This window comes from Globicephala melas, chromosome 15 (genome assembly GCF_963455315.2).
Source record: "Globicephala melas chromosome 15, mGloMel1.2, whole genome shotgun sequence".
Lineage (NCBI taxonomy): Eukaryota > Metazoa > Chordata > Mammalia > Artiodactyla > Delphinidae > Globicephala > Globicephala melas.
The window spans coordinates 57,616,237-57,633,481 of NC_083328.1; the positions used below are offsets into that span (position 1 = coordinate 57,616,237).

The 17,245-nt window shown below is 39.3% G+C and overlaps 1 protein-coding gene across 1 annotated transcript in view; it reads right to left on the reverse strand.

The window, feature by feature from the left end:
- Positions 1-1,072: 1,072 nt before the first annotated feature.
- TGM6 (transglutaminase 6) overlaps positions 1,073-17,245 on the reverse strand; it is a 45,520-nt gene continuing 29,347 nt past the window's right edge. Inside the window, 3 exon segments of the mRNA XM_060285316.1 lie at positions 1,073-1,331; positions 2,521-2,642; positions 2,921-3,077. Coding sequence (XP_060141299.1) covers positions 1,073-1,331; positions 2,521-2,642; positions 2,921-3,077 — 538 coding nt within the window.

A 17,245-nucleotide genomic window follows, 5' to 3' on the forward strand; every position in this document is an offset into this window, starting at 1 on the left:
GGTCATGCAAAAGTCTGTGTGTTTGCCTGACCCCCTTCATGAATTGTTCTCACCTGAGTCATGACCAGGAGACGTCTCACTGCAGATGTGCCTGTTTTGTTGTCGTTCAGATTATTTAAATTGCATGCTTAGTTATAATTCCTTGGCTATCTAGAGCATTTCGGAGCTGATTTCTATGTCTGATGCAGTTATCTTCAGGGCCTGATGGTCTCCACTCTTGTCCTCATCCTAGTAGTCTCTGTTCTGCCTTGATGCTAAGAGAGTGATTGTGTGTAGGGTAAGCTGCTGGGGATGTTTTTCAAAGGCAACACTGTTCTGGTTCCAAAGAAGTAAATGAACATTGGGTGTAGCTGGGTTGGTTGTACGAGATCCCTGATGACCATAGCTAGATCAGATTTGGGGCTCTATCCCCAAACTCAGCTGGGCTTGATGGTCCTTCCTCTTTCTTCAGCTTCTTTCAGGCAGCAGTAACCACTCCCTTCCCCACGCGTTCCCCCTCCCCATCTCCAGTTGCTGGGCCTGTGTCTTCATTGAGGGAAATTCTCCCATCACTTTAAACCCAATGCTTTTCAGGAACATGACTTTGGGGTAAAACTTTGCTGATGTAAATGGCATGCACAAGGGCCCCAGCTCTGTCTCTAGCTTACCCCGTGGCCATAGGCTAGACTGTCCCCTCTGTGTAAGACAGGAGTGTTGAGGGATATTTAGGTGTCAGTGCCAAAACTTTTGGGTTCTCTGTCAGAGCTTGGAGAATATTCTTGATCTTGCTGTGGTCAGAGCATTGAAGAGTTGAGAGACAAGCAAGGATAGTGCAGGGGTCAGCCAGGGTGACGGTGAACTGGCTGGCAGGAGGTGGCACAGCCGGGTGGGCCAAGGTTACTGTGACTCTCAGTCCATTAGTCCATCAGCAATGAGGGTGATGAGATGAAGGTGGTAGTGGCTCCTTATATCATCCATCATTGTCCAAAAGTTTAAGGGTTACTGAGTCTAACACCTCATTTTACATATAGGGACACTGAGGCCCAGGAGGGGAAGGACTTGCCCAAGTTCACAGAGTAGGGCAGAAGCTGAATCAGGACTGGAACCCAGACCTCCTGGCTCCCATATGGGAAGGGTAGAGAGGTGGACAGGAGGAGAACAGGGGACATCTCCTCCACTCTTGGCCCCCCATGGCCCATAATTTGGCTGTGGCCACGTGGATGATCACAAAGACCTTGATGTCTGGGAAGTGGGAGCTGACAAGGTCCACCTGCAGCTGCCGTGGGCCACTCTTGGAGGGGATGATGTTGAATTGGACTGAGGCCCTCTCTTGGGGCTGCAGGCTGGGCACACTGGGGAGATGGGAGAAAGGCAGACCTTCAGCTCTGTCTCCTTCCTGAACCTGGTCTGCCAGTCCACAGCTCTCCAGAGCACTTAGGATCAAGGTCACACCTTGTGGCTTGACATTCAAGCCTTTCAATATGCTTCAGCTTAGTTATCCCTTCTACCACTTCTTGCTTCTTTCAACCAGTCAGGCTAGTCTCCTCCCTGTGCCCTGAACATACCTTACACTTCCCCTCCTCTGGGCTTTTGTCTGGTCTGTTCGTCCTACCTAGAGTGCCCTTCCCATTCCAATTACATCTGAGGCCCAGATTAGTTTTTCTTCTTCCAGGAGACCTTCCCTGACTATGACTATACCAGCCATGGAGACCTCTGACTGGGAAGTTCTCCATCCTTCTTGATCCCTGAAAATCTCCTCAATTCATCACTTAAGCCCCAGCTTAAATACCAGCTCCATTGGGGCTTTCCCCTGGTCCCACCCAATCCCAACTCAAGGGCTATCTCTGAGCTTTTGGACCTTGAGGGTCCATCCCTTTGTACAAATCACACTGTTTTCATTTGAAGAGCCATATATTGCTGAGAGTCCTTCTTCAGGCAGAACCGCATCTGTTCATCTTGGTGTTCCCAACAGTTGACAGGTGGGTCAGAGCACAGGCCAATATGATGAAGGACCAGATGAGTGTGAGTGAGTGAATGAATGAATAAATGAGTGAATGATTGAGAATAAGTAAATAAATGAGTACACTGATAAATAGAATATGTGTGAATGAATGCATACATGAATGAATGAGTGAATAAATAGGTAAATGAGTGAGCAAATTAAAGAAAGAATGAGTGGATGAATGAACCAGTCAAAACTGAGCTGAGTAGATAAATACATGAATGAATGAGTGAAAACATGAAAAAAAGTGTGAATGAATGAGTGAAGGAGAGAGTAAATGAATAAGAGTGAGTGAATGAATAAGTAAATGGATAAATGAAAGAAAATATGAATGTGAATGAGTGGACAAGTTATATGACCAAATAAGTTAATTATTAAATAAAGAAATGAATAAATGAAGAAAGGCTGATGTGTCTAGGCAGTGGGCTGGTTCCTGGGGATCCAGAATCTCTCCCTCCTCCCCCTGCTGGCAGTGTCTTTATGGCCCATTTTATAAGGAAGGGCTATAAGCAGCCCTCCCACCCCAGGCTGACACTTACTCGATGCTGAGCTGTCCCTGGAGAAGGCCACTGCCCTCCACCATCAGCATACAGTCCTGCACTCTCTCCGAGAGGGGGTTGACCACCATCACTTCCACCCCCACCGCGGCTGGGCCAAGCACCTGGAGGGGCAGTACCCATAAGTCAACTCCCATCCTCCCCATTCTCCCAGGAAACCCATGATCTTGGCTGGGTCAGAGGATGGGGAGTTAAACTTGTCTACCCCTTTCTTCCACCTACCCCATTACTGAGGTCTATCATTATATCCATACTCCTGCATCCACACCACTTATTCCAACCTTTGAGAGCTGAAGCCAGAGCTAAAAGTACAAACCCCCAGCCTCTGATGCCCTCCCCCAGCTCTGACGGAGGCCTGCCAGGAACAGCTTACAGGAGTCACCTTAATAATGATGAAGTCCTCCAGAGTAATGTCCTTCTCCACCAGGAGCTTCTCTCCCTTGGTGACAAGGTACATGGCAGCCAAAAGCATCTTCTTGTCCTCTGTCAGGTCTTCCTTATATTGAGAGTAAGATATTGCAATTGGGATCTTTTTCTCTGGAAGGGAAAGCAGAGGTGGGAACTGGGAGTCTGATGTTCTTTTTCAAAGAACCTAGAAAAGGAAGGGAAGGCTAAATTCATAGTTATACACTCTATGATCCTTGCAACCAATCTGAGATAGTAATTACTATCATCAGTTCACAGATTAAGAAAGCTAAGGCTCAGAGAAGGTAATTTCTTGTCCAGTGTCACATAGCAAGTAAATCAAGACTCCAAGATAAGGTCGGATTCAAATTCAGGCCAGTCAGCTATGATGACAGCAGACTGTCTCTCTAAGAGCTTCTGGAGATGTGTTTAAAATCCCCCCAATCATTCCAAAAGGAAATCTCTCACTCCATCAACAATTTATCCCATCAGGAATTCACTCACTGCTTAATGAGCACCTACTATGTGCTAGTGCAGAGAAGAGGGAGGCCAAAGGCCTACCTCAAGCTTCCAACTCGGTGAGGAGGCCAACTTCCTCACAGCTTCTCCAAATCCTCTCTCCCCATTAAGGTGCAGTTCCAGTCAGGCTCACCAACTGTGGAAAGGCTTCACTGATGCCCTTACTCAATCATCTTGTGCCCTTTGCCTACTGAGCTCCTGTGGTTCTGGCCATTTCCATCTCTCTCTCATCAGCCACAAACAACCTGCCTATGCAGTCCCTTCTTTTTTTAAAAAAAAAAAATTTATTTATTTACTTGTATATACATTTTTATTTTTGGCTGCTTTGGGTCTTTGTTGCTGCATGCGAGCTTTCTCTAGTTGTGGCAAGCGGGGCTACTCTTCATTGTGATGTGCAAGCTTCTCACTGCGGTGGCTTCTCTTGTTCCAGAGCACGGGCTCTAGGTGTGTTGGCTTCAATAGTTGCAGCATGGGGGCCCTAGAGCGCGTGGGTTTCAGTAGTTGTGGCACACAGGCTTAGTTGCTCCGCAGCATGTGGGATCTTCTCGGACCAGAGCTCAAACCCATGTCCCCTGCATTGGCAGGCAGATTCTTAACCACTGCACCACCAGGGAAGTCGCATGCAGTCTCTTCTTTTGAGCATGGGTCACCACAGGCCATAGGTGATTGTTAGTCACATATATATATTTGACCACTATACATTTTTTTCTTTTAGGTACAACATGTCATTTCCAGTTTGCCCAGGTTCTACCATCCCCTACTGCCTTATCGCTACTGCTTCCTTTATTTCTGTTTCCTTCCTGCCTCCAAAGGCATCTGAGTTTTCAATCTGTGGGAAAGATCCTTAAAGGATTCAAACTCTCTGTTCCCCAAGAGCTTTGCATATAGTCGATGCTTCTTGAATGCCCATAGCTGATCCATGTGTCAAAGTTCTACCATGTTTTTATGGGTTCCCTTAGTCCAGCAGGCCATTACTAGGAGAACCCTTACTACAGTACTAGTAATAATTAATCATTTTAAAAGCTGACTTTTACTGAGGGATTAAAGTGTCTGGGGCACTTGGAAGCACATTCATGGATTAACTCATTTAATCCTTACAACAATCCCATGAGCAAGTGTTATTATCCCCAGCTTATAATAATACCAACAATACTGACAATCACTACCATAAATTTAATGTTCATTAGTGGTAGGAATTATACCAAATATTTTATATATGTTATATCATTTACTCCTTGCATGGTGGGAGATGAGTGGTTCTCAAAGTGTGGTCCTGGGACCAGTAGCATCAGCATCTCCTGGGAACTTATTAGAAGTGCAAATTTTAAGGCTCCAGAGTGAAGAACCACCAGATGCTCCCAATTATGCACATGGACAGAGCTTTGGACATTAGTTCAGACCACGGGAGAAGGGAGGAGAAAGACTACTCCTTACAATATTCAGAACAGAGCTCCTTGAAGTTCTGTAGGTCATGGACTCCACCAACAATCTAATAAAAACTGAGACCCTTTTCTTAGAATAAATGTTCTCAACAGCACCATCAACCACTAGATATAACTGAAAACTATAGACTACTTCATCCAACAAGAGCAGAATACACATTCTTCTCAAGCTCATATGGAATATTTCCCAAGAAAGACCGCATTCTGGGCCATGAATAACACATTAACAAATTTAAAAGAATAAAAATTATACAATGTATGCTCTCAGACCACAAGAGAATTAATCTAGATATCAGTAACAGAAAGATAACTGGAAGACTCCAAAATATTTGGCGATTAAACCACACACTTGTAAATAACACTTAGGCTAAAGAAGATATCTTGAAAGAAATTTAAAAATATTTTGAACTAAATGAAAATATAACTTAAAATTTGTGGGATGCAGCAAAGCAGTGCTTAGGTAGAAATTTATAGCACTGAATGCATATATTAGAAAAGAAGAAAGATCTAAAAGCAATAAATCTTAAATTTCCATCTTAAGAAACTAGAAAAAGAACAAATTAAATCCAAAGTAAGCAAAAGGAGAGAAATAAAATTTAGAAAAAAGCTAGATGAGAAATCAATAAAATTGAAAACAAGAAATCTAAAGAGAAAGTCACCAAAACCAAAAGCTGTTTTTTTTTCAAGATCAATAAAACTGATAAGCCTCCAGCCAGGCTAAATAAGAAAAAAAGAGAGAAGACACAAATTCCTAATATCAGAAATGAAAGAGGGACATCACTATAGATCCCATGGACATTAAAAGGATAATAAAGGAATATTTTGAACAACCTTATGCCCACAAATTTTATAACCTAGATGAAATGTACCAATTCCTTGAAGACAAAATCTGCTAAAAGTCACAGAATAAGAAACACACAATCAGAACAGGTCTATATCTATTAAAGAAATCAATAGTAAATCAAAGAATCAATAGTGAATAACCTTTCAAAACAGAAAACACTGTGCCCAGATGAGTTCAGTGGTGAATTCTACCAAGCATTTAAGGAAGAAATGACATCAATTCTCTACAATCTCTTCCAGAAGATGGAAGTAGAGGGAATACTTCCTAAACCATTTCATGAGGGCAGCATAACTCTAATACCAAAACCAGACAAAGACATTACAGGAAAAGGAAATTACATACCGATATCGCTCATGAACATTGATGCAAAAATCCTCAACAAAATATTAGCAAATTTAATCCAACAATGTATAAAAAGAATTCTATACCTCGATCAAGTGGGATTTATTCAGGTATACGAGGTTGCCTCAAAATTCAAAAATCAATTAATGTAACCCATTACATCAATAAGCTAAAGAAGAAAAGTCACATGATCATATCAGTAGATGCAGAAAAAGCATTTGACAAAATCCAATACCTATTCATGATTAAAATTCTCAGCAAACTAGGAATAGCTGAGGAATTTCCTCAACTTGACAAAGAACATCTACAAAAAACTGATAGCTAACAACATACTTAACAGTGAGAAACTCAAAGCTTTCCCACTAAGAACAGGAAAAAGGCAAGGATGTCTCCCTCACCACTCCTTTTCAACACTGGACTGGAAGTCCCAGCTAAGGCAAAAAGACAAAAAAGGAAATAAAAGGTATACATATTTGGAAGGAAGAAATAAAACTGTCTTTGTTCACAGATGACATGATTATCTATGTAGAAAATCTGAAAGAATCAATAATAAAAAACTCCTGGAAGTAATCATACTAATTACTAATTATAGCAAAGTCACAGGATATAAAGTTAATTTACAAAATTCAATCACTTTTTAAAATATACCAGAACTAAACAAGTGGAATTTGAAATTTAAAATACCATTTATATTAGCACCCCCACAGTGAACAACTCAGGCATTAATCTAACAAAATATGTAGAAGATATGTATATACATGAGAAAAACTATAAAAAACTCTGATGAAAGAAATAAAAAAGTAACTAAATTAACGCAGAGATATTCCATGTTCATGGATAGGAAGACTTGATATTGTCAAGATGTCAGTTCTTCCCAACTTGATCTATAGTCAAGGCAATTCCATCAGAATCCCAGAAAGTTATTTAATGGATATCAACAAATTGATTCTAAACTGATTTATGAAGAGAGGCAAAAGACCCAGAAGAGCCAACAAGCCAACACAATATTAAAGGAAAAGAACATCAGAGGATTAACACTCCCTGACTTTGACTTACTATAAAACTACAGTAATCAAAAGAGTGTAGTATTGATGAAAGAATAGACAAATCAGTGGAACAAAATAGAGCCCAGAAGTAGATCCACACAAATATAGTCAACTGATCTTTGATAAAGGAGCAATGGAGAAAAGATTGTCCTTTTAATAAGTGGTGCTGGAACAACTGGATATCCACACTAAAAAAAAGATTCTAGACACATATGTTATACCCTTTACAAAAATGAAATTAAAATGGATCATAAGCCTAAATGTAAAGTGTGAAACTATAAAACATCTAGACAATAACATAGCAGAAAACCTAGATAATATTGGGTATGATGATAACTGAATTTTTAGGTACAATACCAAAGGTATGATCCGTGAAATAAAAAATTGATAAATTGCACTTTATTAAAATTAAAAACTTCTGCTCTGTGAAAGAACTGTCAAGAGAATGAGCAGGTGAGCCACAAACTGGGAGAAAATATTTGCAAAAGACACATCTGATAAAAGACAATTATACAAAATATACAAAGAGCTCTTAAAATTCAACAATAAGAAAATGAACAACATGATTAAAAAATGGGCAAAAGATCTATACAGACACCTCACCAAAGAAGATGTACAGATGCATATGAAAAGATGCTCACATCATACATCATTATGAAATTTCAAATTAAAACAAGATACAACCACATACCTATTAGAATTACAAGAATCCAAAACACTGACAACACAAAATGTTGGAGAGGATGTGGAGCAACAGGAACTCTCATTCATTGATGGTGGGAATGCAAAGTGTTACAGCCATTTTGGGATACTTTGACAGTTTCTTAGAAAACTAAACATATTCTTATCACACCATTAGCAATCATGCTGCTTAGTATTTACCCATATAAATTGAAAACATGTTCACAAAAAAACCTGTACATGGATGTTTATACCAGCTTTATTCATAATTGCCAACACTTGGAAGCAATTAAGGTATTCTTCAGTAGGTGAATGAATCAATCAACTGTGGTATATCCATATAAAGGAATACTATTCAGTGATAACAAAAAATGAGCTATCAAGCTATGAAAAAATCATGAAGAATCTTAAGTACTTATTTCTAAGTGAAAGACACCAATCTGAAAAGGCTACACACTGTATGATTTCAACTCTATGATATTTAGGGAAAGGCAAAACTTTGGCGACAGTAAAAGGATCAGTGGTTGCTAGGGGTTTGAGATGAGGGAGGGAGAAGTGAATAGGTGAAGAACAGGGAATTTTAGGGCAGTGAAACTATTCTGTATGATACTCTAATGATGGATACATGTCATACATTTGTCAAAACCCACAGAATGTACAATACGGAGTGAACCCTAATGTAGACTATGGACTTTAGTTAAGAATAACATGTACCAGTATTAGCTTGTCAACTGTAACAAATGTACCACACTAATGCAAGATGCTAATAATAGGGAAATATGGGAGGTGGTGAGGGGTATATGGGAACCCTCTGGACTTTCTGCTCATTTTTTCTGAAACCAAAACTGCTAAAAAAAAGCCTATTAATTTAAAAAATTATACATTTTAATAAATTATTTATATTTAATAGCTATACAATTTGTCTTAGTAATTCCATTTTTGTGAATGTATTCTAACAAAACAGTCCAAAATCTAGATCAAAAAAAGGGGAATTTTTTTCACCAAGATGTTTACTTTAGTGCTTTTTAGAAATAGCAATAGCTGATAACTACCCAAAAGAAGGGAAAAGATGAAATAAATCGCCATATATTTGTTTACAGATTATACATCCATTCAAATGATGTGAATGAAGAGCTTATAAAAATATTTAAATTATAATGTAATATGAAAGGAGCAGGGCACTAATGAGTGTTTGTGATATCATTAGAACTGTTTTTCTTTTTTCTTTTTTTGGCAGGCTTTTACAAACTGCCAACAAACACATGAAAGAATGCTCAACATCATTAATCATTAGAGAAACGCAAATCAAATCTACAATGAGATATCATCTCACACCAGTCAGAATGGCCATCATCAAAAAATCTAGAAACAGGGCTTCCCTGGTGGCGCAGTGGTTGAGAGTCCGCCTGCCGATGCAGGGGGCGCGGGTTCGTGCCCCGGTCCGGGAGGATCCCATGTGCCGCGGAGCGGCTGGGCCCGTGAGCCATGGCCGCTGAGCCTGCGCGTCCGGAGCCTGTGCTCCGCAGCGGGAGAGGCCACAGCAGTGAGAGGCCCACGTACCGCAAAAAAAAAAAAAAAAAAAAAAATCTAGAAACAATAAGTGCTGGAGAGGGTGTGGAGAAAAGGGAACACTCTTGCACTGCTGGTGGGAATGTGAATTGGTTCAGCCACTATGGAGAACAGTATGGAGGTTCCTTAAAAAACTACAAATAGAACTACCATATGACCCAGCAATCCCACTACTGGGCATATACCCTGAGAAAACCATAATTCAAAAAGGGTCATGTACCAAAATGTTCATTGCAGCTCTATTTACAATAGCCCGGAGATGGAAACAACCTAAATGCCCATCTTCAGATGAATGGATAAAGAAGATGTGGCACATATATACAATGGAATATTACTCAGCCATAAAAAGAAACGAAATTGAGCTGTTTGTAATGAGGTGGATAGACCTAGAGTCTGTCATACAGAGTGAAGTAAGTCAGAAAGAGAAAGACAAATACCAGATGCTAACACATATATATGGAATTTAAGAAAAAAAAATGTCGAAGAACCTAGGGGTAAGACAGGAATAAAGGCACAGACCTACTAGAGAACGGACTTGAGGATATGGGGAGGGGGAAGGGTGAGCTGTGACAAAGCGAGAGAGAGAGGCATGGACATATATACACTACCAAATGTAAGGTAGATAGCTAGTGGGAAGCAGCCGCATAGCACAGGGAGATCAGCTCGGTGCTTTGTGACCGCTTGGAGGGGTGGGATAGGGAGAGTGGGAGGGAGGCAGACGCAAGAGGGAAGAGATATGGGAACATATGTATATGTATAACTGATTCACTTTGTTATAAAGCAGAAACTAACACACCATTGTAAAGCAATTATACCCCAAAAAAGATGTTAAAAAAACCCTAATTCATTGATTAATCAACTCCTTAATATTTGTTTGATAATTTCTGAGTGCTAGAAAATGCGTGCAAATTTTGCATTCTATTCCATAATAACTTCGTGTTAATATAAATAGTGCCTTAATTTATATAACATGGAATGATACAGCACCATATATCCAAGACAATAGGAAGCCCAGTTTGAGAAGCATACACAAATATATTTTGATGTTCCTAATATCTTAAACATTATATAGAATGTGTATGTGTGTGTGTGTATTTACTGTGTCTATGTCTCTATCTGTGTGTATATTTGACTGAAAGCAAATTGATTATAGATTTTGGTGACCATACATAGAACCAAACATTTTAACAGATTCTTTTCTTTTGTTTAATTTTCCTTTTTTAATTAAAAAAAGGAAATTTTACTGGACTTATATTCTGTAATATCTTTTATTTTAATAAAAATATAAAGACCCTATTTTGGAACCAAAAAAAATTATTTATTTTGCTGCACTGGATCTTAGTTGCGACACATGGGATCTTTGTTGCCACGTGCAGGATCTTTAATTGTGGCATGTGGAATCTTTAGTTGCAGCATGCAAACTCTTGGTTGTGGCATGTGGGATCTAGTTCCCTGACCAGGGCTCAAACCCGGGCCCCCTGCATTGGGAGCACAGAGTCTTAGTCACTGGACCACCAGGGAAGCCCCAGAACTGTTTTTCAAAAAGCAACAGGCATTAAAAATTTGGAAGGAAAACGTTAACAATTTGTAGGTGGGTGGCAGGATCATAGGTGATCTTTCCCTTCTGCTCTCTAAATCTTTAATGAATATGTATTATATTTTTTTTGAATTTTATTTTATTTTTTTATACAACAGGTTCTTATTAGTTGTCCATTTTATACATATTAGTGTATATATGTCAATCCCAATCTCGCAATTCATCACACCACAGCCCACACCCCCGTCACTTTCCCCACTTGGCGTCCATACGTTTGTTCTCTACATCTGTGTCTCTATTTCTGCCCTGCAAACTGGTTCATCTGTACCCTTTTTCTCAGTTCCACGTATATGGGTTAATATACGATATTTGTTTTTCTCTTTCTGACTTCACTCTGTGTGACAGTCCCTAGATCCATCCACATCTCTACAAATGACCCAATTTCGTTCCTTTTTATGGATAATATTCCATTGTATATATGTACCACATCTTCATTATCCAATCAGCGGTTGATGGGGATTTAAATTGCTTCCATGACCTGGCTATTGTAAATAGTGGTGCAAATGGACATTGGGGTGCATGTGTCTTTTTGAATTATGGTTTCATCTGGGTATATGCCCAGTAGTGGGATTGCTGGGTCATATGGTAATTCTATTTTTAGTTTTTTAAAGAACCTCCATACGGTTCTCCATAGTGGCTGCATCAATTTACATTCCCACCAACAGTGCAAGAGGATTGCCTTTCCCTACACCATCTCCAGCATTTGTTGTTTGTAGATTATCTGATGATGCCCATTCTAACTAGTGTGACGTGATAATCATTATAGTTTTGATTTACATTTCTCTGATAATTAGTGATGTTGAGCAGCTTTTCATGTGCTTCTTGGCCATCTGTATGTCTTCTTTGGAGAAATGTCTATTTAGGTCTTCAGACCATATTTGGATTGGGTTGTTTGTTTTTTTAATATTCAGCTGCATGAGCTGTTTATATATTTTGGAGATTAGTCCTTTGTCCATTGATTCGTTTGCAAATATTTTCTCCCATTCTGAGAGTTGTCTTTTCGTCTTGTTTGTAGTTTCTGTTGCTTTGTAAAAGTTTTTAAGTTTCATTAGGTCCCATTTGTTTATTTTTGTTTTTATTTCCATTATCCTAGGAGGTGGATCAAAAAAGATTTTGCTGTGATTTATGTCAAAGAGTGTTCTTCCTATGTTTTCCTCTAAGGATTTATAGCGTCCAGTCTTATATTAGGTCTCTGATCAATTTTGAGTTTATTTTTGCACATCATGTTAGGGAGTGTTCTAATATCATTCTTTTAAATGTAGCTGTCCAGTTTTCCCAGCACCACTATTGAAGAGACTGTCTTTTCTCCATTGTACTTCCTTGCCTCCTTTGTCACAGATTAGTTGACCATAGGTGTGTGGGTTTATCTCTGGGGTTTCTATCCTGTTCCATTGATCTATATTTCTGTTTTTGTGCCAGTACAATATCATCTTGATTACTGTAGCTTTGAAGCATAGTCTGAAGTCAGGGAATCTGATTCCTCCAGCTCCGAATTTTTCCCTCAGGACTGCTTTGGCAATGCGGGGTCTTTTGTGTCTCCGTAGAAATTTTAAGATTTTTTGTTTTAGTTCTGTAAAAAGTGCCATTGGTAATTTGATAGGGATTGCGTTGAATCTGTAGATTGCTTTAGGTAGCATAGTCCTTTTCACAATATTGATTCTTACAATCCAAGAACATGGTATATCTCTCAATCTGTTTGTTTCATCTTTAATTTCTTTCATCAGTGTCTTATAGTTTTCTGCATACAGGTCTTTTGTCTCTCTAGGCAGGTTTATGCCTAGGTATTTTATTCTTTTTGTTGCATTGGTAAATGGGAGTGTTTCCTTAATTTATCTTTCAGATTTTTCATCATTAGTGTACAGGAATGCCAGAGATTTCTGTGCATTAATTTTGTATCCTGCAACTTTACCAAATTCATTGATTAGCTCTAGTAGTTTTCTGGTGGCATCTTTAGGATTCTCTATGTATAGTATCATGTCATTTGCAAACAGGGACAGTTTTACTTCTTCTTTTCCAATTTGTATTCCTTTTATTTCATTTTCTTCTCTGGTTGCCATGGCTAGGACTACCAAAACTATGTTGAATAATAGTGGTGAGAGTGGGCATCCTTGTCTTGTTCCTCATCTTAGAGGAAATGCTTTCAGTTTTTCACCATTGAGAATGATGTTTCCTGTGGGTTTGTCATATATGGCCTTTATTATGTTGAGGTAGGTTCCCTCTATGCCCACTTTCTGGAGAGTTTTTATCATAAATTGGTGTTGAATTTTGTCAAAAGCTTTTTCTGCATGTGTTGAGATGATCATATGGTTTTTATTCTTCAATTTCTTAATCTGGTGTATCACATTGATTGATTTGCGTATATTGAAGAATCCTTGCATTCCTGGGATAAACCCCACTTGATCATGGTGTATGATCCTTTCAATGTGTTGTTGGATTCTGTTTGCTAGTATTTTGTTGAGGATTTTTGCATATATATTCATCAGTGATATTGGTCTGTAATTTTCTTTTTTTGTAGTATCTTTGTCTGGTTTTGGTATCAGGGTGATGGTGGCCTCATAGAATGAGTTTGGGAGTGTTCCCTCCTCTGCAATATTTTGGAAGAGTTTGAGAAGGTTGGGTGTTAGCTCTCTTCTAAATGATTGATAGAATTCACCTGTGAAGCCATCTGGTCCTGGACTTTTGCTTGTTGGAAGATTTTTACTCAGAGTTTCAATTTCCTTACTTGTGATTGGTCTGTTCATATTTTCTATTTTTTCCTGGTTCACTCTTGGAAGGTTATACCTTTCTAAGAATTTGTCCATTTCTTCCAGGTTGTCCATTTTATTGGCATAGTGTTGCTTGTAGTAGTCTCTTAGGATGATTTGTATTTCTGCAGTGTCTGTTGTAACTTGTCCATTTTCATTTCTAATTTTATTTATTTCAGTCCTCTGCCTCTTTTTCTTGATGAGTCTGGCTAATGGTTTATCAATTTTGTTTATCTTCTCAAAGAACCAACTTTTAGTTTTATTGATGTTTGCTTTTGTTTCCTTTGTTTCTATTTCATCGATTTCTGCTTTAATCTTTATGATTTCTTTCCTTCTACTAACTTTGGGTTTTGTTTGTTCTTCTTTCTCTAGTTCCTTTAGGTGTAAGGTTAGATTGTTTATTTGAGGTTTCTCTTGTTTCTTGAGGTAGGCTTGTATAGCTATAAACTTCCCTCCTAGAACTGCTTTTGCTGCATTCCATAGGTTTTGGATCGTCGTGTTTTCATTGTCATTTGTCTCTAGGTATTTTTTGATTTCTTCTTTGATTTCTTCAGTGATCTCTTGGTTATTTAGTAACGTATTGTTTAGCCTCCATGTGTTTGTGTTTTTTACCTTTTTCCCCTGTAACTGATTTCTCATCTCATAGCATTGTGGTCAGAAAAGATGTTTGGTATGATTTCAATATTCTTAAATTTACTGAGGCTTGATTTGTCACCCAAGATGTGATCTATCCTGGAGAATGTTCTGTGCGCACTTCAGAAGTAAGTGTAATCTGCTGTTTTTGGATGGAATGTCCTATAAATATCAACTAAATCTATGTGCTCTATTATATCATTTAAAGCTTGTGTTTCCTTATTTTCTGTTTGTATGATCTGTCCATTGGTGTAAGTGAAGTGTTAAAAGTCCCCCACTATTATTGTATAACTGTCGATTTCCTCTTTTATAGCTGTTAGCAGTTGCCTTATGTATTGAGGTGCCCCTATGTTGGGTGCATATATATTTATAATTGTTATATCTTTTTCTTGGATTGATCCCTTGATCATTATGTAGTGTCCTTCCTTGCCTCTTGTCACATTCTTTATTTTAAAGTCTATTTTATCTGGTATGGGTATTGTTACTCCAGCTTTCTTTTGATTTCATTTGCATGGAATATCTTTTTCCATCCCCTCACTTACAGTCTGTATATGTCCCAAGGTCTGAAGTGGGTCTCTTGTACACAGCATATATATGGGTCTTGTTTTTGTAACCATTCAGCGAGCCTGTGTCTTTTAGTTGGAGCATTTAATCCATTCACATTTAAGGTAATTATTGATATGTATGTTCCTATGACCATTTTCTTAATTGTTATGGGTTTGTTTTTGTAGGTCTTTTTCTTCTCTTGTGTTTCTCACTTGGAGAAGTTCCTTTAGCGTTTGTTGTAGAGCTGGTTTGGTGGTGCTGAATTCTCTTAGCTTTTGATTGTCTGTAAAGCTTTTGATTTCTCTGTCGAATCTGAATGAGATCCTTGTTGGGGACAGTAATCTTGGTTGTAGGTTCTTCCCTTTCATCACTTTAAATATATCATGTCACTCCCTTCTGGCTTGTAGAGTTTCTGGTGAGGATTCAGCTGTTCATCTCATGGGAGTTCCCTTGTATGTTACTTGTCATTTTCCCTCGTTTTCAACAATTTTTCTTTGTCTTTAATTTTTGCGAATTTGATTACTATGTGTCTTGGCATGTTTCTCCTGGGTTTTTCCTGCCTGGTACTCTCTGTGCTTCCTGGACTTGAGTGGCTATTTCCTTTCCCATGTTAGGGAAGTGTTTGACTATAATCTCTTCAAATATCTTTTTGGGTCCTTTCTCTCCCTTCTCCTTCTGGGACCCCTATAATGCAAATGTTGTTGCATTTAATGTTGCCTCAGAGGTCTCTTAGGCTGTCTTCATTTGTTTTCATTCTTTTTTCTTTATTCTGCTCCATGGCAGTGTACTCCACCAGTCTGTCTTCCAGGTCACTTATCCGTTCTTCTGCCTCAGTTATTCTGCTATTGTTTCCTTCTAGTGTATTTTTCATTTCAGTTATTGTATTGTTCATCTCTGTTTGTTTGTTCTTTAATTATTCTAGGTATTTGTTATTTAATTCTTCTAGGTCTTTGTTAAACTCTTCTTGCATCTTCTCGATCTTTGCCTCCATTCTTTTTCTGAGGTCCTGGATCATCTTCACTACCATTATTCTGAATTCTTTTTCTGGAAGGTTGCCTATCTCTACCTTATTGAGTTGTTTTTCTGGGGTTTTATCTTCTTCCTTCATCTGGTACATAGCCCTCTGCCTTTTCATCTTGTCTGTCTTTCTGTGAATGTGGTTTTTTTCCCACAGGCTGCAGGATTGTAGTTCTTCTTGCTTCTGCTGTCTGCCCTCTGGTGGATGAGGCTATCTAAGAGGCTTGTGCAAGTTTCCTGATGGGAGGGACTGGTGGTGGATAGAGCTGGGTGTTACTCTTGTGGGCAGAACTCAGGAAAACCTTAATCCGCTTGTCTGCTGATGGGTGGGGCTGGGCTCCTTCCCTGTTGGTTGTTTGGCCGGAGGCAACCCAACACAGGAGACTACCTGGCTCTTTGGTGGGGCTGATGGCGGACTCTGGGAGGGCTTACTCCAAGGAGTACTTCCCAGATGTTCTTCTGCCTGTGTCCTTGTCCTCACGGTGAGCCACAGCCATCCCCTGCCTCTGCAGGATACCCTCCAACACTAGCAGGTAGGTCTGGTTCAGTCTCCTATGGGGTCACTGCTCCTTTCCCTGCGTCCTGATGCGACCACTACTTTGTGTGTGCCCTCCAAGAGTGGAGTCTCTGTTTCCCCTAGTCCTGTCAAAATCCTGCAATCAAATCTCGCTAGCCTTCACCGTCTGATTCTCTAGGATTTCCTCCTCCCATTGCCGGACCCTCAGGTTGGAAAGTCTGATGTTGGGCTCAGAACCTTCACTTCAGTGAGTGGACTTCTGTGGTATAAGCATTCTCCAGCTTGTGTGTCACCCACCCAGCAGTTACGGGATTTGATTTTATTGTGATTGCTCCCCTCCTACTGTCTCACTGTGGCTTCTCCTTTGTCTTTGGATGTGGGGTATGTTTTTTTGGTGAGTTTCAGTGTCTTCCTGTCTATGATTGTTCAGCAGTTAGTTGTGATTCACGTGCTCTCACAAGAAGGAATGAGCGCACGTCCATCTACTCTGCCATCTTGCTCCTGCTTTCCCCTACGTAGCTGTATTACTTTTAATATGAAAAAAACCAGGAGAAAGTGTATGTTAGTTAACATTTCCTTGTGAAGTGTTATTTTGTGATTTAGACTGTGTGAAAAATAAGTGACAGAAAAGCAAAAAGTATGTGACACCTCCTTCACATACTTTTACATCCTGTCAAAACACACAAGATTTCACTTAGCTGAAACTGGTTCAGAGGAACAATGTCTTTATTTAATCAAATCCTTCAGAATGTATGTGCTGGTGGGGCAGGGGAGAGAGAAAGACAGGGACAGAGGAAGAATATGG